The 22,972-nt window shown below is 40.8% G+C and overlaps 1 protein-coding gene across 3 annotated transcripts; it reads right to left on the bottom strand.

Annotated features, from left to right (window-relative positions):
* Positions 1-82: 82 nt before the first annotated feature.
* Positions 83-21,852, bottom strand: zpr1 (ZPR1 zinc finger). Of its 3 annotated transcripts, XM_038977077.1 has the most exons (14): positions 21,540-21,849; positions 21,254-21,415; positions 18,032-18,122; positions 11,820-11,890; positions 10,444-10,530; positions 10,134-10,256; positions 9,838-9,897; positions 9,686-9,752; positions 3,596-3,666; positions 3,380-3,469; positions 2,611-2,721; positions 2,031-2,120; positions 1,059-1,124; positions 83-610 (listed from the first exon to the last, which is right to left on the bottom strand). In XM_038977077.1, exons 1-14 carry the CDS (start codon positions 21,657-21,659, stop codon positions 494-496), a joined length of 1,326 nt encoding a protein of 441 aa, XP_038833005.1. In that variant the 5' UTR covers positions 21,660-21,849; the 3' UTR covers positions 83-493. The 3 variants fall into 3 exon arrangements, with proteins under 3 accessions (XP_038833005.1, XP_038833013.1, XP_038833020.1); XM_038977085.1 differs by lacking the exon at positions 10,444-10,530; XM_038977092.1 differs by lacking the exons at positions 1,059-1,124; positions 2,031-2,120 and having other exon boundaries at positions 21,540-21,852.
* Between the last annotated feature and the right edge of the window lie 1,120 nt (positions 21,853-22,972).

Genomic DNA, 22,972 nt, shown 5'->3' with positions numbered 1-22,972 from the left:
TGTTGTTTTCACAATCCGGGAACTTTCCATCAGGGAGCTCATGAACAAAGGACACATAGAATTGGTTCTTTGAAGATCTATGGGCAATTATGCAGTGCAGTGTTTTATTATAGATAAGGTATTTATACAAGGCATAACTGTACACGGAACAAAAGCAGCCAAAATAATTTGTATACAGCAGCCAGTGTATATTCTTCATTTATTCCCATTGAACATGACACATCAAGATAAATTAAGGCCAATTCAACTGAATCAGAATCACATTAGCCAGATGCAAAAACACAATATGTTAATGCATACTTTACTAATCAAATTATAAACATAGTGATTGCTTTGTTTTAAATAAGATCTCACTTTTCAACCATATTGTGCTCAAATATCAAAACTGCAAGACCTCTGTCCTTGTGAACTTCAGTGAGGGCAAATGTCTTAAATTAATTTCCAAAGAATGCATTTTGTTTTTGTAAGATCAACCCTTCTGCTGCAGAAGTCCTTACTGCTGATAGCCCTCTGTCTTCATGTCATTCAGACCAAGGTCTTCGTTCTGCTCAAAGGTCCTGGTGTACTTCTCAGTTGTCATCTCTGGGTCTGGGTCAGGCGCATAGACGTTCTGTAGACAAACATGAGACAAATACATTCCAATTCGTTACATTCAGACAGTACATTAATGAACAAGGGCGGGAAATGAAAATGTGATTCATGAAAAATGACAAATTTATCCAGTGGGAGGAGACTTCGTGTTTGAACCTTAAAGGGATAGTCTTGGATTTGAGCAATGAGGCCCTTCATCTACTTCCCGAGTCAGATGTGGATACCATATCTGTGTCCAGTATGAAGACCGTTTCTAACTAGCATTAGTGCAATTGCTAACTGGCGTTAGCACAACGACTGGAAGTCTATGGGCACAGCATGCTAGCTGTTCCTGTAGACATCCAGTAATTACGCTAACACTAGCTAGCATTGGATTGCAAAACCTCTTACTTCCTTCATCCTGGATGCATTGCCAAAATTACAAATGATCCTTTTAAAAGACCTGAGAAAGAGAAGCGTCCTCGTACCTGGAGATAGCTGTTCCCTGCAGGGTCATCGAGAACAACATGAACATCCATGTCTCCCGCCATGATCTACAGTATTTTTCAAAAGAAGAGGCGTTTTAAAAAGTCCCACTCCAGCCTCCATTTCACTTTTTTTCCCTCCACTTTTTTTGTTACAGTTTCAGCATGGGTGCCAGATTGTTCTGCATTTAACTACTTTATTGTCTAGCCAAACATACTCAGGTACAGCATATGTACCCTAATAAGCAGTTCACTCAAGTTTGATCAATCAAATGTGAAATTCTTGCATGAGATTTTCTAAAGTCTAAATAAAATATCTGCAGGGCAGGTAGCCTTGCGATTAAGAGCGTTGGTCCAGTAAATGAAAGGTCACTGGTTCGAATCCCCGAGCTGACAAAATCTGTTGATATGCCCTTGAGCAAGGCACTTAACCCTAATTGCTCCTGTAAGTCACAATGCATAAGTGTGTCTGCTAAATTACTCAAATGTACAACAATGTCATACTAACAGTTATTTGATGATTGAGGGCCAGAATACACTTACTGTATACAAGTGAATAAATGCCTCCTAGTTAAGCTATAAAAACTAGTTTCACAATACATTAAGTCCTAAAAGCTCTATTTACATGGTAGTTACAATGCATTAACAATGTAGATACACATTGTTAGTATTTACAACTGTTATCCCAGTTGGTAACATTCAGTTTCAAAGAATTGCAATAAACGCAATGGAAACAAATTAATGGAGCTTAAACAACAATTACAGCGTGAGACAATAGGCTAATGAGTTCGCCTGAGTAAGTTACGAAAATCAAATGCAAATAAATGTAAAAACATTTAATTCCACACATCACTAACAGTTGTAAGTACTTTGGGATGTGTAATTACACTCAAGTTATAGATGTAAAGTGGAACCAAAACTAGATCCAAACAAAACAGTAGTGATGGACTTATTCAATAATTTTATGCCTCTAACCTTGTCAATCTTCTGGCCAAAAAGCTTAAGTTTCTCTGTTCGATCTGAAGTGGAGCTGTCTCCACAAGTGAAGGGATTTTTAGAAACAATCTGGAGGAAAAAGTGGTGGAGGAGAAACATGAATTAAAAACAACAAGTCCACAGTGAAAGAGAACGCAGACCAGGGGTGCACAAATCAAATTCTTGAAGCAGGTCTGCTGGTTTTGGTTTCTACATAGAAGTTAACTAATCAATTCATGTAAAAGATTGGCCACACCTGGCTTCACAGGTCTAAATTCGTCACTAATTAAAAAGGTGAAAATGAAATCAGCAGACACAGCAACCCTCACAGACTGGAGTTGTGTACCACTGCCTTGGAATTACAGCACATCAGCCTTGGCAAAAGTATCCACCAAGCCAAAAGTGCGCCCAGGTGCAGAGCCAGTGAACTAGAGATAACACAAGCGGCGTTAAAACATATACAACTCTCCAGTGGAGACTGGAGTTCAATCCCTGTGATAAGCCTTCATAATGCATCTTCCCTTCATCCATTTCCCCCTCTACTTCTCAATCGACTGAATAAAGCATTAAAAGGGTTTACCAGATCTTTGATGTCTTTGAGGAGTCCCTCCAAGGTGGTGAATTTTCCGCCGACAGCCGCCATCCCCAACTCAAATTCCAGCTCAGGTATGAGGATGCTACACGTCTCCGACTGCACAAACAACCACAACATGACAAAACTGGCATGGTTGAGTCAACTCCAACATGATTCAGGAATAGGATTGCTCTCCTGTGAAAAAGTTCCATGTTCCTCTTTGTATGCTTTATTCGAGGACCACAATAGAAACAAGTCATTTGACTTTATTATGTTTATATCCTCCACAGTTTTTGGTGTATGTCAGGGTTCCCCAACTGGCGGCCCACGCGCCGAATTTGGGCCGAGGGGGTCCAAATAAAAATCACCCAAGTTTTTTTTTATTGTTGGAATAAGACTGGAAAAACACCAACAAATCAGCTCCAAGTGACTTCAATTTTGGAAATCTATTCCAAAGTATTCCCATGCATAATAGAGTGATACTGTATATGTGATTGTATACAAATGTAAGCAAGGTTTGAAATTATGTTTGTCAAATATATCTGTTTGGGTTTCTTTTTGCCAACAAATTATGTTCTAACCATCCACTCAAGAAAAGAAAAGGTGGCCCGCGGCTGAATCTAGTTGATGATCCCTGGTGTATGTATTGTTTGGCTTGACAATGGCAGCAAAGGAGTTGGACAAAGCACAAACAGACCTGGGACCAAGGTAATGAAATGATACAGTAAAAGGAAACTAGTGAATGCCAATCTGGCAGTACAATGGAAGGGGCTACCTTCAGAAGATCTCTGGACATGTCAGACACATCAGTAAGGTGAAGGGTTATCTTCGTGCCCAGCTCTTCTGTGGCTCCACCAGATTTCACCTTAACCACAGGATAGTCATGCAGTCATATTAGCAAATTTGCAATCTATGAATATGCCTTGAAAATAAAATGTGCCTGACAATGAATTAATGATCTTTTTTTTTTTTTTTTTAAGAGTAAACTTACTTCGTTGGTTCGATGTCCACAGTCATCACAGTTTGTTGCCATAATAATGACTTCTTTGAAATGGGGAATTTCTGAGGAATTGTAAAGGAGGATACCTACACCTTGCAAATTGAAACTTTATACACCACCTTAATCATAGGACACTACTGGGGACCAGTGATGTAGTGGTAAAAATATAGATGGTAACACGGATCGCCATTCGCAGTGATTAAAGTAACGGTCCCTATACTTTCAATGTATTTTTCTACAAAAGGAGAGGAATGCTTGCGCAAAATGAAAAAAGTGAGTAAATATTAAGTGAGTGAACTAGTAGAGTTGTCGCGATACCCACATTTTGACTTCGATACCGCTACCAGGTTAAGCATCATGATACTCAATACCGAAATGATACCACATCAAAAAAAGAAAGCGTATTAGCTAGTCACAGAATAAACATTGAACCAATATGTTGATAAACAGTAGAAAACCAAAATATATTCTATATTTAATTTCCTCAAAACAATAACAAAAGAATCTTGCATTTTCCTTATGCAAAACCATATGAGATTCTGAGCATACAAAAATAATTGTACAATACATCTAAACTATTGTAAAATGTATTTGATACATAGGGTTAATTTGCTCATCTATGGCCATAATATTGGGTAAATTACATTTATTAGACCTATGATTAATTACAACTAAATCATTTTATGTATTAAAGAATATTTTAGCTCCAAATCGACATAAAACATTAAGCTTCTATAGTGCAAGTCTCTACAATGGACTTTACACAGCATACCACGATTCCCAGAATGCATTTCAACTCTGAAGGTAGAATACTCCGCCCAGGCCTGCTACTGCTAGCAAGCCCAGACAAACGAAGTGGGTTTAGTCTAAATGTATTGCTGTCATAGGTGCATTTCACATTACCTTTGGGTTGTAATAATATTATAAAGCTCACAAAGTCATGCTGAATATATGTTGATGTCATTGTCACTTAAATCATTTGAATTGCTAGTAGAATAATGTTACAATGTGTAAAATAGTTTTGATATGTCGTTTGGGAACTAAACCTCCCTTTCACTGCACTGCTTTGTAACACCTTTTGCTTAGTTGTTTCAGTGTGCTGGCCCTCATCTGCTTTATAAGCAAAGAATTCCCCTAGTTCGCTTCTGGAGCCAATTTTGTAAGCGAGCTGTGAACACAGAGGTATGATTTTTTTAGTTAGAAGCCATGCGGTCGGCATTGTCACTCTCCTCTCGTTTGCTTCTCAAAAGTGGCTTGCGCTGTGGCAGCTGCATCCGCAAGCACAAGTAGCCTGGCTAGCTTAGAAAGATGGTGCCGGAAGAAATGGCAGCCGTTTTACGGGTGCCTAACCAATTGTGCTAGTATGCGGGGTTTTTTTGCGTTACAATGTTTCTGCCACCGTATCTTATGTCAAAAAAGAGCTTCTGGAAATCAGGACAGCGATCACTCAACCTCGGATTAGACACGTCAACAAGCAGGACGCACAGGATTTACTTCAGACACCCAACAAGGCCAAAATCCCTGTCATTGGCAAGAGAAAGAGACACAGGTAGAGGACACAGGGCGGGGTGCCTCGTAAGGATCCGCTGACGGTAAGGGCAGATTTCCCACTGGCCATCAATATTACTTGCCAACGTACAATCATTGGACAATAAATTAGACATGGTACGATCACGAATATCCTACCAACGGGACATCAAAAACTGTAATATCTTATGTTTCACCTAATCGGGGCTGAATGATGACATGGAAAACATTCAGCTGGCGGGATATACGCTGCACCGGCTAGATAGAACAGCACACTCCGGTAAGACAAGGGGGGGTGGTCTATGTATACTTGCAAACAACAGCTGGTGCACAAAATCAAAGGAAGTCTCTAGATTTTGCTCGCCTGAAGTAGAGTATCTCATGATAAGCTGTGAACCACACTATTTGCCGAGAAAATTATCAATTTTTTTCATGGCTGTTTATTTACCACCACAGACAGATGCTGGCACTAAGACCGCACTCAGTCAGCTGTATAAGGAAATAAGCAAACAGGAAACCACTCACCCTGAGGTGGTGCTCCTAGTGGCCGGGGACATAAATGCAGAAAAACTTCTATCAACTTCTATCAGCATGTTAAATGCGCAACCAAAGGGGGAAAATATTCTAGATCACATTTACTCCACACAGACGTGTACAAAGCTCTCCCTCGCCCTCCATTTGGCAAATCTGCCCATAATTCTATCCTCCTGATTCCTGCTTACAAGCAAAAACGAAAGCAGGAAGCACCAGTGACTCGGGTCTATAAAAAAAGTGGTCAGATGAAGCAGATGCTAAACTACAGGACTGTTTTGCTGTCACAGACTGGAACATGTTCTAGGATTCTTCCAATGGCATTGAGGATTACACCACATCAGTCACTGGCTTTATCAATAAGTGCATCGAGGACGTCCTCCCCACAGTGACTGTTTGTACATACACCAAACAGAAGCCATGGATTACAGGAAACATTCGCACTGAGCTAAAGGGTAGAGCTGCCGCTTTCAAGGTGCAGGACTCAAATAAATCCTGCTATCACCTCCAACGAACCATCAAATAGGCAAAGCGCCAATACAGGACTAAGATTGAATCGTATTACACCGGCTCCGACGCTCGTCGGATGTGGCAGGGCCTACAAACTATTACAGACTACAAAGGGAAGCACAGCCGCGAGCTGCCCAGTGACAAGCCTACCAGACGAGCTAAATCACTTCTATGCTCGCTTCGAGGCAAGCAACACTGAGGCATGCATGAGAGCATCAGCTGTTCTGAACGACTGTGTGATCAAGCTGTCCGTAGTCGACGTGAGTAAGACCTTTAAACATTCACACGGCCGCTGGGCCAGACGGATTACCAGGACGTGTGCTCCGGGTATGTGCTGACCAACTGGCAACTGTCTTCACTGACATTTTCAACATGTCCCTGATTGAGTCTGTAATACCAACATGTTTCAAGCAGACCACCATAGTCCCTGTGCCCAAGAACACGAAGGCAACCTGCCTAAATGACTACAGATCCGTAGCGCTCACATCCGTAGCCATGAAGTGCTTTGAAAAAGGCTGGTAATGGCTCACATTAACACCATTATCACAGAAACCCTAGACCCACTCCAATTTGCATACCGCTCAAACAGCTCCACAGATGATTCACTCTATTGCACTCCACACTGCCCTTTCCCACCTGGACAAAAGGAACCCCTACGTGAGAACACTATTCATTCTATTGGGGTGCCACAGAGTTCAAGTCTCGGGTCAACTCTTCTCTGTATACATCAATGATGTCGCTCTTGCTGCTGGTGATTCTCGGATCCACCTCTACGCAGACGACACCATTCTGTATACTTCTGGCCCCTCTTTGGACACTTAACTAACCCCCAGACGAGCTTCAATGCCATACAACTCTCCTTCAGTGGCCTCCAACTGCTCTCAAATGCAAGTAAAACTAAATGCATGCTATTCAATTGATCACTGCCCGCACCTGCCCGCTTGTCCAGCATCACTACTCTGGACGGCTCTGACTTAGAATACGTGGACAACTACAAATACCTAGGTGTCTGGTTAGACTGTAAACTCTCCTTCCAGACTAACATTAAGCATCTCTAATACAAAATTAAATCTATAAATCGGCTTCCTATATCTCAACAAAGCATCCTTCACTCATGCTGCCAAACATACCCTCGGAAAACTGACCATTCTACCGATCCTGGACTTCGGCGTTGTGATCTATAAAATAACCTCCAACACTCTACTCAACAAATTGGATGCAGTCTATCACAGTGCCATCCGTTTTGTCACCAAAGCCCCATACACTACCCACCACTGCGACCTGTACACTCTCGTTGGTTGACCCTCGCTTCATACTCGGCGCCAAACCCGCTGGCTACAGGTCATCTACAAGTCTCTGCTAGGTAAAGCCCCGCCTTATTTCAGCTCACTAGTCACCACAGCAGCACCCACTCGTAGCACGCGCTCCAGCAGGTATATCTCACTGGTCACCCCCAAAGCCAATTCCTACTTTGGTCGCCTTTCCTTCCAGTTCTCTGCTGCCAATGACTGGAACGAACTGCAAAAATCACTGAAGCTGGAGACTCATATCTCCCCCACTAGCTTTAAGCACCAGCTGGCAGAGCAGCTCACAGATCACTGCACCTGTACATAGCCCATCTGTAAACAGCCCATCCATCTACCTCATCCCCATGCTATATTTATTTATCTTGCTCCATTGCACCCCATTATCTCTACTTGCACATTCATCTTCTGCACATCTACCATTCCAGTGTTTAATGGCTATATTGTAATTACTTCGCCACCATGGCCTATTTACTGCCTTACCTCCCTTATCTTACCTCATTTGCACACACTGTATATAGACTTGTTTTCTTTTTTCCCCAACTGTATTATTGACTGTATGTTTTGTTTATTCCATGTGTAACTCTGTGTTGTTGTATGTGTCGAATTGCTATGCTTTATCTTGGCCAGGTCGCAGTTGCAAATGAGAACTTGTTCCCAACTAGCCTACCTGGTTAAATAAAGGTGAAATAAAAAGCTCAGCGTTCAACACCATAGTGCCCTCAAAGCGCATCACTAAGATAAGGATCCTGGGACTAAACGCCTCCCTCTGCAATTGGATCCTGGACTTCCTGACGGGCCACCCCCAGGTGGTGAGGGTAGACAGCAACATCTGCCATGCTGATCCTCAACACCGGAGCCCCTCAGGGGTGCGTGCCCAGTCCGCTTCTGTACTCCCTGTTCACCCACGACTGCATGGCCAGGCACGACTCCAACATCATCATTAAGTTTGCAACAGTGGTAGGCCTGATCACCGACAAGACAGCCTATAGGGAGGAGGTCAGAGACCTGGCTGGGTGGTGCCAGAAAAACAACTTATCCCTCAACAGAATCAAGATAAGGAGATGATTGTGGACTACAGGAAAAGGATGACTGAGCACGCCCCCATTCTCATCAACGGGGCTGTAGTGGAGCAGGTTGAGAGGTGCAAGTTCCTTGGCGTCCACATCACCAACAAACTATCATGGTCCAAACACACCAAGACAATTGTGAAGGCATGACAAAACCTATTCCCCCTCAGGAGACAAAATATTTGGCATGGGTCCTCAGATCCTCAAAAGGTTCTACAGCTGCACCATCGAGAGCATCCTGACTGGTTGCATCACTGCCTGGTATGGCAACTGCTCGGCCTCCGACCTCAAGGCACTACAGAGGGTAGTGCGTACGGCCCAGTACATCACTGGGGCTAAGCTACCTGTCATCCAGGACCTCTATACCAGGCAGTGTCAGAGGAAGGCCCTGAAAATTGTCAAAGACCCCAGCCACCCCAGTCAGACTGTTCTCTGCGCTACCGCATGGCAAGCGGTACCGGAGCGCCAAGTCTAGGACCAAAAGGATTTTCAACAGCTTTTACCTCCAAGCCATAAGACTCCTGAACAGGTCATCAAACGGCTACCTGGACTATTTGCATTGTGTCCCACCACCCCCTCTTTTAAGCTGCTGCTACTCTCCGTTTATCATCTATGCATAGTCACCTTAACTATACCTACTTGTACATATTACCTCAATTAGCCTGACTAACCGGTGCCCCGCACATTGACTCTGTGCCGGTACCACCTGTATATAGCCTCACTACTGTTATTTTCACTGTCATTTTACTTATTTTTTTCTACTCCTCTTTACTTATCATTTACCTAATACCTATTCCTTCCTTCTAAATTACGCTGTTGGTTAGGGCTTGTAAGTCAGCATTTCACTGTAAGGTCTACACCGGTTGTATTCGGCGCACATGACAAATAAAGCTTTGTTTGATTTGACTTACTGCCCCCTTGAGAAGATTCACACAAATTACTAGACAAACTCGATCCTCTCAATCCGTATAAGACGTGAGGCACATTTGACAGAAGTACCGAAAGAAACAATTCTCATACCAAACAGTTTATGTTCTAGTAGTCGAATAGGTACAGAAGTTTCAGTGTAGCATGCAACACTACCGTTAACCCTCCACTACACCACTGCTGGGGAAAACCAAAGAGACTGGAAAGGATACGGACAAGCTTCATGTTTGTCGAGGCTGGGGCATTGCACTCTGGACAGTTCGTATTAAATGTTAACACCTGAGGGAGAAATTGTATATATTACTCAAGGGTAAATTGAGGAAAAACTCAATCTAAATTGATGCATAAAGTCTGGAAATCCCACCTCATTTCTCATACTGTCAATGTCATTAATGGGCTTTTCCTCTTCCTCCTCATCTTCAGCCTGAGCAAAAAAACAAGGAAAAAAAGTGAGTCGCATTATTCTTATGCTCGATAAAAGTTTATTGGTGAACATGGGTCAAATTACAAAATGACTTCTGCAGTCTATTGTTTTCTTCTACCCTGTGAGGATTCCACACACATTGGCACAAGACATGAGGACAGCAACCGAGGCACTGCCTTTCTAAAACAGATGTGTCCCCTTACAGGAGTAGTGATGTGTCAAGTCAAACTACTCGCCTTTATTCCTAACTGGGCGTCCTGTTGGGGAGTTCTTGTGTAGTTGCAGACCGAGAGAGCCTCATCCTTCTGCGGAGCAAAGGGGTTCTCCACAAAACTGTTCCCAGATGGATCATCAATGACCTACAACAACAACACACATACTCATGTATCTTAAACAGAGGATCATTCTGTAAGAAATCCAGAGTAAATAAAGAACATTGTACTTTAATTAAACCTGTGCCTTGATTGTATAGCTAGAAATGTTTAATTGCATGTAACTTCAATCTTGTACACAGATGAGAGGCTGGAGCAATACAATTGGACATACCAGTGTGAATCCACTTTCACCTTCTTTCAACTTCTTCAATTTATCAATGAACTCACTGATTTTTACAGCAACTTCTGGTGCAGTTTCCTTCAAGCATAAACATGATTTAGTCAACAACAAGCAGTAAAGTACACTACCGTTCATAAGTTTGGGGTCACTTAGAAATGTCCTCGTCTTTGAAAAGCAATTTTTGTCCATTAAAATAACATCAAATTATTAGACATTGTTAATGTTGTAAATGTCTATTGTAGCTGGAAACAGCTGATTTTTTGAATGGAATATCTACATAGGTGTACAGAGGCCCATTATCAGCAACCATCACTCCTATGTTCCAATGGCATGTTGTGTTAGCTAATTCAAGTTGATAATTTTAAAAGGCTAATTGATCATTGGAAAAACCTTTTGCAATTATGTTAGCACAGCTGAAAACTGTTCTGATTAAAGAAGCAATAAAACGGGCCTTCTTTAGACTAGTTGAGTATCTGGACCATCAGCATTTGTGGGTTCAATTACAGGCTCAAAATGGCCAGAAACAAAGAACTTTCTTCTGAAACTCGTCAGTCTATTCTTGTTCTGAGAAATGAAGGCTTTTCCATGTGAGAAATTGCCAAGAAACGGAAGATCTCATACAACGCTGTGTACTACTCCCTTCACAGAACAGCGCAAACTGGCTCTAACCAGAATAGAAAGTGTGAGGCCCCGGTGCAAGAGGACAAGTACATTAGAGTGCCTAGTTTGAGAAACAAACGGCTCAAGTCCTCAACTGGCAGCTTCCTTAAATAGTACCCGCAAAACACCAGTCTCAACGTCAACAGTGAGGAAGGCACTCCGGGATCCTTGCCTTCTAGGCATAGTGTCAAAGAAAGCCATATCTTAGACTGGCCAATAAAAAGAAAAAAGATGGGAAATAGAACAGACACTCGACAGAGGAACTCTGCCTAGAAGGCCAGCATCCCAGAGTCGCCTCTTCACTGTTGACATCGAGACTGGTGTTTTGCGGGTACTATTTAATAAAGCAGCCAGTTGAGGACTTGTGAGGCGTCTTTCTCAAACTAGACACTAATGTACTTGTCCTCTTGCTCAGTTGTGCACCAGCTAACACAACGTCCCATTGGAACACAGGAGTGATGGTTGCTGATAATGGGCCTCTGTACGCCTATGTAGATATTCCATAAACAAATCTGCTGTTTCCAGCTACAATAGTCATTTTCAACATTAACAATGTCTACACTGTATTTCTGATCAATTTGATGTTATTTTAATGGACAGAAATGTGCTTCTCTTTCTAAAACAAGGATATTTCTAAGTGACCCCAAACTTATGAACGGTAGTGTACGTATGGCATTTAGTAAAATCAAAGTAAACAAAGCTTATACATTTCTTAGTGGCTGGTCTTGCTCCAACCCTGCAACTGCACGGTCTAAGAGGCCTTCGATGGTAGAGAGTGCTAGGGAGCAAGAGGCAAAGTTAATGGCTACTGTACAACTGTTCTTCATCTCCTAAGTGCATGAAGATTCATTTACTACAACAGTTGGATTAATTAAGTCAAGTTTAGCCTATGACACTGTGCTACCTTCGGAAAATACCTGTATAATAGGGATGTGCATCTTTCTCTTTCCAGACAATTCTCCGATACAGGAAAGATGGATTTTAGTTTGAAACGATTCAGTGGAATTTGGTTTGATTAGAGGAACGAATCGATGCAACTTTTGTTGCATAAACACATTCATTTTCCAATTTTAAAATAAAATCTGATGCCGATGGAGCTCAGGAGCTGGGCCTCTCTGAGCTGGATCTCTGTGTGTGTGTGTGTGTGAATGATGTACTCTCTAGGTCTTTGGTTTATGTAGGCACCTGAAAGGAGCCATTAGGGAACTTGGGCAACTACCAGATTAAAAAATTGTTAGCGCTAGTAATGTATCAATATTTATCTTAGAAAACTAGCTATGACATAGCCAATGAATATATAGCACAACTTTGGATTTCACCCCCGTCTCAAATGGTTTAGACCGTTTGGAAGTTGACAGACTTCGAGTGACCTTTTCTTCTCAGGTTAGAACATGCAGTGTGCAATGTTCCCTCTCCCCCCGGGACTGCCGCACAGAAGAAATAGCAAGATAACTTTCTAGTTAACACTATCAACGTTTCCCTTTACTGTGGGAACTGTGATCGAGTCAATGCAATATCAGCCACTTTCAATGCAACATAGAGAAAATAAAACTATGCAAGAGATGTTCTTGTACGCAGAGCACATTGGAGTAGGATTCTATTGCATTGACAGGCACGACTAAGGCCCACACGCTACACAGACCAGTGTGCTTTAACCTGTTGAGGACAGAGGGCGCTGTTTTCACTTTGGGGGAAAAACGTGCCCAATTTAAACGGCCTCGTACTCAATTCTTGCTCGTACAATATGCATATTATTATTATTACTATTGGATAGAAAACACTCTAGTTTCTAAAACCGTTTGAATTATATCTGTGAGTAAAACAGAACTCATTTGGCACAAACTTCCTGGCCAGGAAGTGGAAAATCTGAAATCGATGCTCTGTTCTAGGTCCTGCCTATAAATGGGCATGATACGTATTAGTATACATGCACGTCATACACCTTCCCCTGGATGTCTAGACGCAGTGAGAGAAGAAATGGAGTGTTTATCTTGGTCTGAAGTGGAATGAATCCTCTTGGAATGACGTGTCACCCATTTCCTGTTTTCAGGAAGGCGCGAGGTTGGACCTGGAATTGCCTTCTGAAAAGCTTTCGTTATAGGCGACTACTATCGCCGGCTTTGATTTTATTTGATACATGTGACAATATCATCGTAAAGTATGTTTTTTCAATATAGTTTTATTAGATTTTTGAAATTTATTCGGGACGTTAGGCGTGTTGCGTTGTGTGCCTTTGTTCAGAAAGGAGAGCTTCGCGCCACTTGGCTAGTGCGCTTGCTAATTCGAGAGGGAAAGAGGACGTACTAAATCCAAACAACGATTGTTCTTGACAAAGGACACCTTGTACAACATTCTGATGGAAGATCAGCAAAAGTAGGACCCATTTTATGATGCTATTTCATATATCTGTCGAACATGTGAACTAGTCGTTTGCGCCCAGCTTTTGGGTACTCTCGCCATACCTAAGCTGGATGTCGTAATGAAGTTATTTTTAGAATTCTAACACGGCGATTGCATTTAGAACTAGTGTATCTATCATTTCCTATACAACATGTATTTTTTAGTTATGTTTATGAATAGCTATTTGGTCAGAATATGTGTGTCAGAAAAAAATCCGGACGTTGTGGGAAAAAGTAGCTACGTTAGCACAATGTATAACCACTGATTTCAGCTCTAAATATGCACATTTTCGAACAAAACATAAGTGTATGTATAACCTGATGTTATAGGACTGTCATCTGATGAACCTTATCAAGGTTAGTCAAAAATTATATATCTTTTACTGGTTTGTTACGATCGCTAACTTTTGCTGCTGGGAAATGGCTTGTGTTTCTGGCTATTGTGGTAAGCTAATATAACGCTATATTGTGTTTTCGCTGTAAAACACTTAATAAATCGGAAATATTGGCTGGAATCACAAGATGCCTGTCTTTCATTTGCTGTACACTATGTATTTTTCAGAAATGTTTTATGATGAGTATTTAGGTATTTGGCGTTGGTGTCTAATTATTCTGTCTGCTTTCGGTGCAATTTCTGATTGTAGCTGCAATGTAAACTATGATTTATACCTGAAATATGCAAATTTTTCGAACAAAACATAGATTTATTGAATAACATGTTATAACACTGTCATCTGATGAAGTTGTTTGTTGTTTAGTTTGGTTGGTTCTGGGTTAGTTAGGTTGGCTTTGTGCATGCTACCTGTGCTGTGAAAAATGTCTGTCCTTTTTTGTATTTGGTGGTGAGCTAACATAAATATACGTGCTGTTTTCGCTGTAAAACATTTAAAAAATCGGACATGTTGGCTGGATTCACAAGATGTGTACCTTTCATTTGCTGTATTGGACTTGTTAATGTGTGAAAGTTAAATATTTCTAAAAAATATATTTTGAATTTCGCGCTCTGCCTTTTCAGTGGAATGTGGGAGGAGTTCCGCTGGCGGAACGCCAGAGCAGTACAGGTTAACCTTTACCGAACCTCAACCCCGTATCCGGGATCACCCCCCACCCCCCACACACTGATTAGCATAGCTAGCATAGCTTCACAAGTAGATAGTAGCATCTAAATATCATTAAATCACAAGTCCAAGACACCAGATGAAAGATACAGATCTTGTGAATAAAGCCACCATTTCAGATTTTTAAAATGTTTTACAGGGAAGACAAAATATGTAAATCTATTAGCTAAACACGTTAGCAAAATACACCACTATTCTAACTCCATCAGTTTCTTACTCCTTCAGGTGCTATCACCAATTCGGCTCAACTAAGATATTGATAGCCAATAACCTATAAAAAAAACCATCAGATGACAGTCTGATAACATATTCATGGTATAGGATAGTTTTTGTTAGAAAAAAGTGCATATTTCAGGTAGAAATCACAGTTTACAATTGCACCGACCATCACAAATCGACTAGAATTACTAGATAGAGCAACGTGTATGACCAATTTACTCATCATAAAACATTTCATAAAAATAGACAAAGCATAGCAATGGAAAGACCCAGTTCTTGTGATTTCAGACCATATTTCAGATTTTCTAAGCGTTTTTCAGCGAAAACACAATAAATCGATAAGTTAGCATACTACATGTGCAAACGTTACCAGAGCATCGATTCCAGCCAAAGAGCGCTATAACGTAATCACCGCCAAAAGATATTAATTTTTTCACTAACCTTCTCAGAATTCTTCCGATGACACTCCTGTAACATCATTTTACAACATACATATACAGTTTGTTCGAAAAGGTGCATATTTAGCCATACAAAACCGTGGTTACACAATAAAAATACTAGGAAATCAAGCCTCAATATGTCTGACGTCATCTATCAGAGTGATCTAGTTTAATTGAAAGCTAATCATATACTTGACTAAAAAATACAGGGTTGACAGGAATCGAAAGACAAATTAGTTCTTAATGCAACCGCTGATTTACATTTGTAAAATTATCCTTACTTTTCAATACAGGGTTCGCCAAGTGAAGCTATACCAAACAAAATGGCGAAATATGCGTTTAAAATATTTCGACAGAACAACAATTTATCATATTAAATATTGCTTACTTTGAGCTGTTCTTCCATCATATTCTTGGGCAATGTATCCTTTCTATGTTATAAACGTCTTTTGGTCGATAGATGTCCTCTGTCCTTCGAAATATCCACTAACGATCGAACGGGACCCCAAAACGTGTCCAAAGTTTCAGAGTGCACAACAAAGAAATTCCTCAAAATCGCACTAAACGGATATAAATTGCTATAAAACGGTTTAAATTAACTACCTTATGATGTTTCTAAGTCCTATATCGAATTAAATTACAGACGGATACATTTCAAGTTGATAACCGAGCCTGTGAAAATGGCGTCCGGAGGTCCCTTCCTGCGTAAGGGCGAGCGTCGAAAGGGGGGCTACTCTCACTCCTTGGTCTTTTATAACCTCTGAGAGCTACGGAGAAGGCCCATTCCACTTCTCATTGGTTACTGACATCCAGGGGAAGGCGGGTGCAGTTCGTGTCGTTCCATAGGATAGACAGAGACCTTAAAAACTGATCTGAAACCAGAGCTTCGCTCTCAGACCTTTCACTGTCTGTCATGGATTTCGCTGTAGAAAGAGTTCTGGGTCACCCACAGACATCATTTCAACGTTGTATGAAACTAGAAGGTGTTTTCTATCCAATATAATTAATAATATGCATATTGTACGAGCAAGAATTGAGTACTAGGCAGTTTAATTTGGAGACGACAAAATGCTAATTCGGAACAGCACCCCCTGTAGTCGCAAGAAGTTAACCAATCAGAGCTGCAGTATCCCTATATACAAATAGACCATTGCCATACATGGATATGTACCATTCACTTTGATCTGGACTGGCTTTACAGCATAAGTTGTCACGAGTAGATGTGCTTGTTTTAAGATCAAAGCGAGAGCTGCATGTAGTCACGTGTGCACATTTGTTCATATTCTTCGCGAGTAAGTGAGCTATTAGCCCAGTTATAGCTAATTGCGTGTCAGCAATGGTGGAGTGGTTGCTTCCTACAAGAGCACAAAACGTGTGCATTTCTATCCTTTGAAACAGCAAGTCTGGTAAAGAGCTTTTTTTCTGTCTTAAAGGGGCAGTGTTACAATTTGAGACAGGCTTGAATAAGTCAAGTAGCCAATAGGCAGATGGTAGCATAATTTGTCTGATTCTTTATAATAAATGGTATGGGAATAATAATGTAAAGTGGCATCAACCACCACATCAACCACCACAACATTTTCAGTCACCTTGTCTGAATGACCAGTGGTAAACAGGTTAATGTCAATCCCTACATGTTTTTTGGAAGTCTTATGAATGTAGGCCTACATTGAACACCCCACATTGGCTTCTACTGCAGGCTGAATGATAGAACCGCTATTTCAATGTTCAAATTTGATGGGATGCATTTTGCCCATAGTTTTTTTTAATGGTAGGCCACTCTGATCAAATAGCCACAGTAGCCTTCTTGGCCACTGTTATAACTAACTTAAAAACGGGTACAGCCTCAGTGTTCACAGTAGAATTTTCACAACATTGAAGTGTGCGCTCAACAGACCTGAAATTTGCTCAGTGCCGAAAAAAATGGAGGCAACATTGAGTGCCGGTAGCAAAAGTGATTGCTGTCCTCGTAATGAAATTGCTTACCTAAAAATGACCATATATACCGATTGTTTCAACCAAAACTATTGCTGATGGTGAACCTGAACAATCAAAATACAATGTAAGCCCTGATCAGCATGTAGGCTACAGTATAGCCAGATGAGTTGTGTCTCCAGGGGTAGCACAGGCTACTTTTATTCCGGTAAAACACAATTTAACAGTACATTTGATTTAAAAAATTACATAGCAAACGACATTGGTTGTCACTCAACTACCTGGGGTTGTTATGCGTGCAAAATGACTTGGAGATCAATGACTGTCAACATGATTACATGCTTTGTTCCACACTGAAGGAGAGGATGCAGTTTTCATAAAATGAGGTATTTTCGGAAGGTAGAAAGTAATTGGAGCCAATTGTTTTAGTGAATCAGATTTTGAACCGACTTTCTGACCGATGCATGCTACATTTGGATCGGTTTGGATTCCCAGACTGACGTACTCATATTTTAAACATTTTAACAGGGGGCCGATGCGTATTGGTGAATCGTTACATTCCTACTGTATAAACAAAAAAAGGATAAAAATGATTCCAGTAATATAGCTAAGAGGAATCTCAGCGGTAAAATACAGTATTATTAGATGAACAGACGAGGAAATTCTCTAGATCTGAGAGCAAGCTAGCAATTCTCAGGCCGACAATGGGTGACCCTAATTTCTGGAATCAGTGGCAACCTGACAGTGGTACGTATGCCTGAAAAGTGAAAATTGTTTTCCAAATCAACAAAGTTGAGGGAGTACTTACAGCCCTTTTGTGTGTATGGGGGTATTTCAAAATCCAGTTCAGGGATTCTGGTGGTTGCACTGTCTGCTTTGACAACTTCTCGATTCATATCCTACAAAACACAACAAAACAGACTAAATATAGAATAAAAGATCATCAAATAAAGTTAGCCATCTACATAAAATCAACAGTGTGCTGCATCTAGCCTGGTCCTAGGTGGACCCTCTTGGGAAGCATTGACGACGGCACGGCCAATGTGTACAACAGTCCCAACAATCTGTCTAAACGTTAACAATTCTCACTTGTGATACAGTTTTAGATATGAAAGTAACATTCCAAAGGCTTCCTATCATCGAGAAATTATTTTCAAAAAACAAAATAAAAAGGTCAAATTAATATAACCTTTTTTTTTTCTTTTTTTTTTAACGAAACCCACACAGCCATACTGTGGCACGGTTTTTCCATTACAGCACCAGTGATTATGTTAATGTTGGCTCTAGTGTTATTTTTGGGGGAACTGTGTTTCCCTCACAGAGTGTGACAACACTTGTGATGAACAGAATCAACCACCTCTGCATTATCACCATAGTTGCTTTGCGAGGTGTTAACAGTGGAAGGGGTTAACCAAGGTTAAGAGTTAGCCATTGTTATGTAAATACCAACTGAAAAGGGCCAGCGGCCTCACCTTGGCCCCAAGTCAGAGCAGGTCCAGAGGACATGGCCCGGTGAGACACAGAGGTGAAAACACAAAAGTCTGAGGCCTTTTTGTTAACACTTGAGTAGGACTAAATCCTCTGAAAATTCTCTACAACTTTTCTAGCATCTCTGAACACCTGTGTGTAAAGAAAGAAGGACGCCAGAAAAAAATACTAAATCAGCTGCAACTGTTTAACAGTGTATATTTTGTATTTGTAAAATTATTTTGATGTGATATTAAAACTATTCATAGACGTGTTTCTAGAACTGCTTCAAAATTGCAAATCTATTAGAGTTTAGATTGAGTATCAGGCTGTTTCGGCTTCCAGAGCCAGTTTACCTCTGAACATAATGGTTTATTTCTTATGTGTTTTTTTTCTTCTTATTTAACTCTACAACATTGGGAAAGACCTTGTAAGTAAGTATTTCACTGTATGGGCTACCTACACCTGTTGTATTTGGTGCATTTGACAAATAACATTTGATCTTGGACAGTAAAGGAATAGGCTAGCCCACACTCCTTAACAGCTCATCTTGAGCTTGAGCTAGCCTAGTCGCAGATCTGTTTCTCCTCTTGCCAATGCCAACTCCATTGACGTTTGGCATGACAATGACATGACAGCTAGCACAGACAGGCACTCAGGCTAGCTAGTATTCCCAATTGTTGCTAACCACGCACATTCACAAAGAAAGAAAAAAAACGTCCTAGTTGGTCACAAATGTTGAATAAAATTATATTTGAATTTACTCTGCGGATTGTATGTGGGGTTGGTCCTAGAGGGTCGAAATTATTAACAAAATATCAACAGGAAAGTATTATTAAACAGACTTCAAAACAAGGGTCTCTGTGTGGCAAATAAGATTGCTTTGCTCGTGACCAAAAGCATATGCACAAGACGCAAGTACATGCACACATACTAACAGAAGTCTTGCAGGTGTTTATGGTTTTGCACAAGTGATTGAAATTTCAACAGCAGTACCAGTGCTCTAAAAAGTTGGGTAATAATACTTTCCTATAGATATTGTCTCAAATTATTTCTACTTACTGAAGGACCAACCTCACAGACAACCAGTAGAGTAAGTGAAAGTGTAATTCTAAACATTCTGGCTTGTAAGGAAACTTACCAAGTTTTTGCAATGCTTTGTTTCAGACTGTATACCCAGAACTGGTATCACAGGTTGATTTATTAGGCAAGCCAGCTTGCTACATCTTAAAGCCTACCACATGTCAATGGTTCAGCATATGTCTGGGAAAGGAACTGCATCCTAGCTAGATTACAGGACAAAGCTGTTTAAACGATTTTTGGTATATTATCAAAATAAATCCCAGCACATTTTTTAGACTCATTCAGCAGCTTTCGCTGACTAATTAGAAAACCATTGGGACCTACTGTTGAACGTTCAATTTTTATTCCTAAAACGCTGCTGTCGCTGTTTCCTCTTGACAATTGAAAATAAGGAATCCGGTACAGAATACAAATATTCCAAAACATGCATCCTGTTTGCAACACAGAACTAAAGTCATATTTCAAAAATGTGGCAAAGCAATTCACGATTTGCCTGAATAAAAAGTGTTATATTTGGGCAAAATTCAATACAACACATTACTGAGTACCACTCTCCATATTTTCAAGCATAGTGGTGGCTGCATCATGTTATGGGTATGCTTGTAATAGTTAAGGACTGGGGAGTTTTTCCGGGATAAAAAGAAACCGAATGGAGCTAAGCATAGTCATATTCCTAGAGGAAAACCTGGTTCAGTTTGCTTTCCACCAGACTCTAGATGAATTCACCTTTCAGAAGGACAATAACCTAAAACAAGGCCAAATCTACACTGGAGTTGTTTACCAAGACGACATTGATTGTTCCTGAGTGGCCCAGTTACAGTTTTGACTTATATCTGCTTGAAAATCTATGGCAAGACTTGAAAATGGTTGTCTAACAATGATCAACAAACAATTTGATAGAGCTTCAATTTTGAAATGAAGAAATGGGCAAATGTTGCACAACTCAGGTGTGGAAAGCTCTTAGAGACCCAGAAAGACAGCTGTATTTGCTGCCAAAGGTGATATTGACAGGGCTGTGAATACTTATGCAAATTAGATATTTAATTTCTAATTTATTTGCTAAAATGTGTCATTATGGGGTATTGTGTGTAGATGGCTGAGAAAAAAAATCTATTGAATCCATTTTGAATTCAGGTTGTAACAACAAAATGTGGAATAAGCCAAGGGGTATGAATACTTTGAAGGCATTGTATATTTCACTAGTTTAACCATTTAGAGTTTGAAAATGTTTTAATGCAAAAATTTTACTGGCTCTAGAAAGAGTTTCCATACATAACTAGTTGATTGTAACGGGCTAACGTAATGCTCCATTAGCTGTTACAAGATAGTCGAAAATTATTTTCTATGCCAAACGGTACATATCATGTAACGGCTAATGGAGCATCACAATAGCCCATTACAATCTGCTAGTTAGTTCCCATATATAGTGAGTGACCGTGCAGCAGTTCGTTAATTTCCCCTCCCTAGTTAGATAGCCTACCTGTTTTGACTTGACATTGAGTGTGTAGGTGATGCCTTGATCCTGTATGCGACCAGCTGATTGGATTTCAGTGTTTGACCAACTGCAGTTGGGGCAGGTGAAAGAACTGACGATAACTTCTTTGAAGAAAGGAATCTTCGTAAGAAGAATACGTGTCATTCCCTACAAAGAGTGAGAGAACACATGTTGATGACAGTCAATCATACTGCGATAGACAATTCCATACGTTTAATTAACTGGTCTGTGTGTTAGCTAGCTCGTTAACGTTACCTAGCTAGCTACTTACATTTTGGTAACAATTCATGCACAGACTCTCGATTTCGGTGGGTTGACTGTCTTCGTCATCAGCATTGATCTCCTTGAAAACACTACCGCCACGGACATTTTCCTCAGCGATGACGGACATTATTTCACTTCACGATTGTTGTCGATAAAAAATGAACTGTTATTTTGCATATGCCGTCCGCTGTTTCTGGAACTTTCTATTACAACCGAAGGTGCGGTTCAAAACGCACGTTTCAACTCTGCGTTTCTCCTTATCCCTGAAATAAACGTGACATACATCTACTTCTTTGGTGGAAAATGGCACATGTTTTGTGCGCATGCGTAAACCTAATGAACGTGTCGTCATTTTGCAGGAAGTGGCCTTGTTAGTTATTTAAAGTGTCTAAACGGGATCCTTAGAACGTCCCATTTTTTATGTTATTTACTTATTTAATTATTTAACCTTTATTTAACTAGGCAAGTCAGTTGAGATCAAATTCTTATTTACAATGACACCCTACCCCGGTCAAATGTGCGCTGCCCTATGAGACTCCCAATCACGAGTTTGGGGAGTTTCTCCCATTCTTCTCTGCAGATCCTCTCAAGCTCTGTCAGGTTGGATGGGGAGCGTCGCGGATGTGATACAGCCTGGATTCGAACCAAAGACTGCACTGAGATTCAGTGCCTTAGCCCGCTGCACCACTCGGGAGCTCATACTGTAATGGTCATGGATTGTTCAGAAAGTCGTTTTATTCATTGAATTGTTTGTGTCAATAATTTAAAACAATTATATCAATAATGGGCAAAAACATAGCGCAATGGTCATCAAGCCAAAAACGTCATAAAAAGCATCAGACAGAAGTAAATTAATTCACAATCACAAATATAATTTTATATATATCTTGAATGACCACTTTTTCACGAATGTAATGATATAGTCGTCAAGCCCATTCAAAAGATTAGGGGACATGACCCAGAAGTAAAGTGGAAGATGTCATCGCGAAAGATGGGGGATCAATTAAGATGCCCCACTCAAGCTGTTAACCATTTTTTATTTACGTCAGTCTGCTTATGTAACAGTTTAACTTTAGTCCGTACCCTTGCCCCGACCGGGCGCGAACCAGGAACCCTCTGCACAAATCAACAACAGTCACCCACGAAGCATCGTTACCCATTGCTCCACAAAATCCGCGGCCCTTGCAGAGCAAGGGGAACCACTACTTCAAGGTCTCAAAGCGAGTGACGTCACCAATTGAAACGCTATTAGCGCGCACCACCGCTAACTAGCTAGCCATTTCACATCGGTTACACTCACCCCCCTTTCAATCACCTCCTTTTCCGCAGCAACCAGTGATCCGGGTCAACAGCATCAATGTAACAGTATATCTTTAGTCTGTTCCCTCGACCCGGGCGCGAACCAGGGACCCTCTGCACATAAGTCACCCACCAGTTCGC

The sequence above is a fragment of the Salvelinus namaycush genome, chromosome 3, assembly GCF_016432855.1.
Source record: "Salvelinus namaycush isolate Seneca chromosome 3, SaNama_1.0, whole genome shotgun sequence".
Lineage (NCBI taxonomy): Eukaryota > Metazoa > Chordata > Actinopteri > Salmoniformes > Salmonidae > Salvelinus > Salvelinus namaycush.
The sequence above is the reverse complement of the archived record's forward strand: the minus strand, read 5'-3'. Positions and strand labels throughout refer to the sequence as shown.

Bases quoted from the DNA above. Each gene is read 5' to 3' on its own strand.
- zpr1 (XM_038977077.1), bottom strand. From the start codon at position 21,659: ATGTCCGTCATCGCTGAGGAAAATGTCCGTGGCGGTAGTGTTTTCAAG. The intron at 18,123-21,253 runs GTAGGCTATCTA...TGTGTTTTGTAG, and splicing joins TCAATGTCAAGTCAAAACAG to GATATGAATCGAGAAGTTGT. The intron at 2,722-3,379 runs GTAGCCCCTTCC...TTGTTTGTGCAG, and splicing joins TGTCCAGAGATCTTCTGAAG to TCGGAGACGTGTAGCATCCT.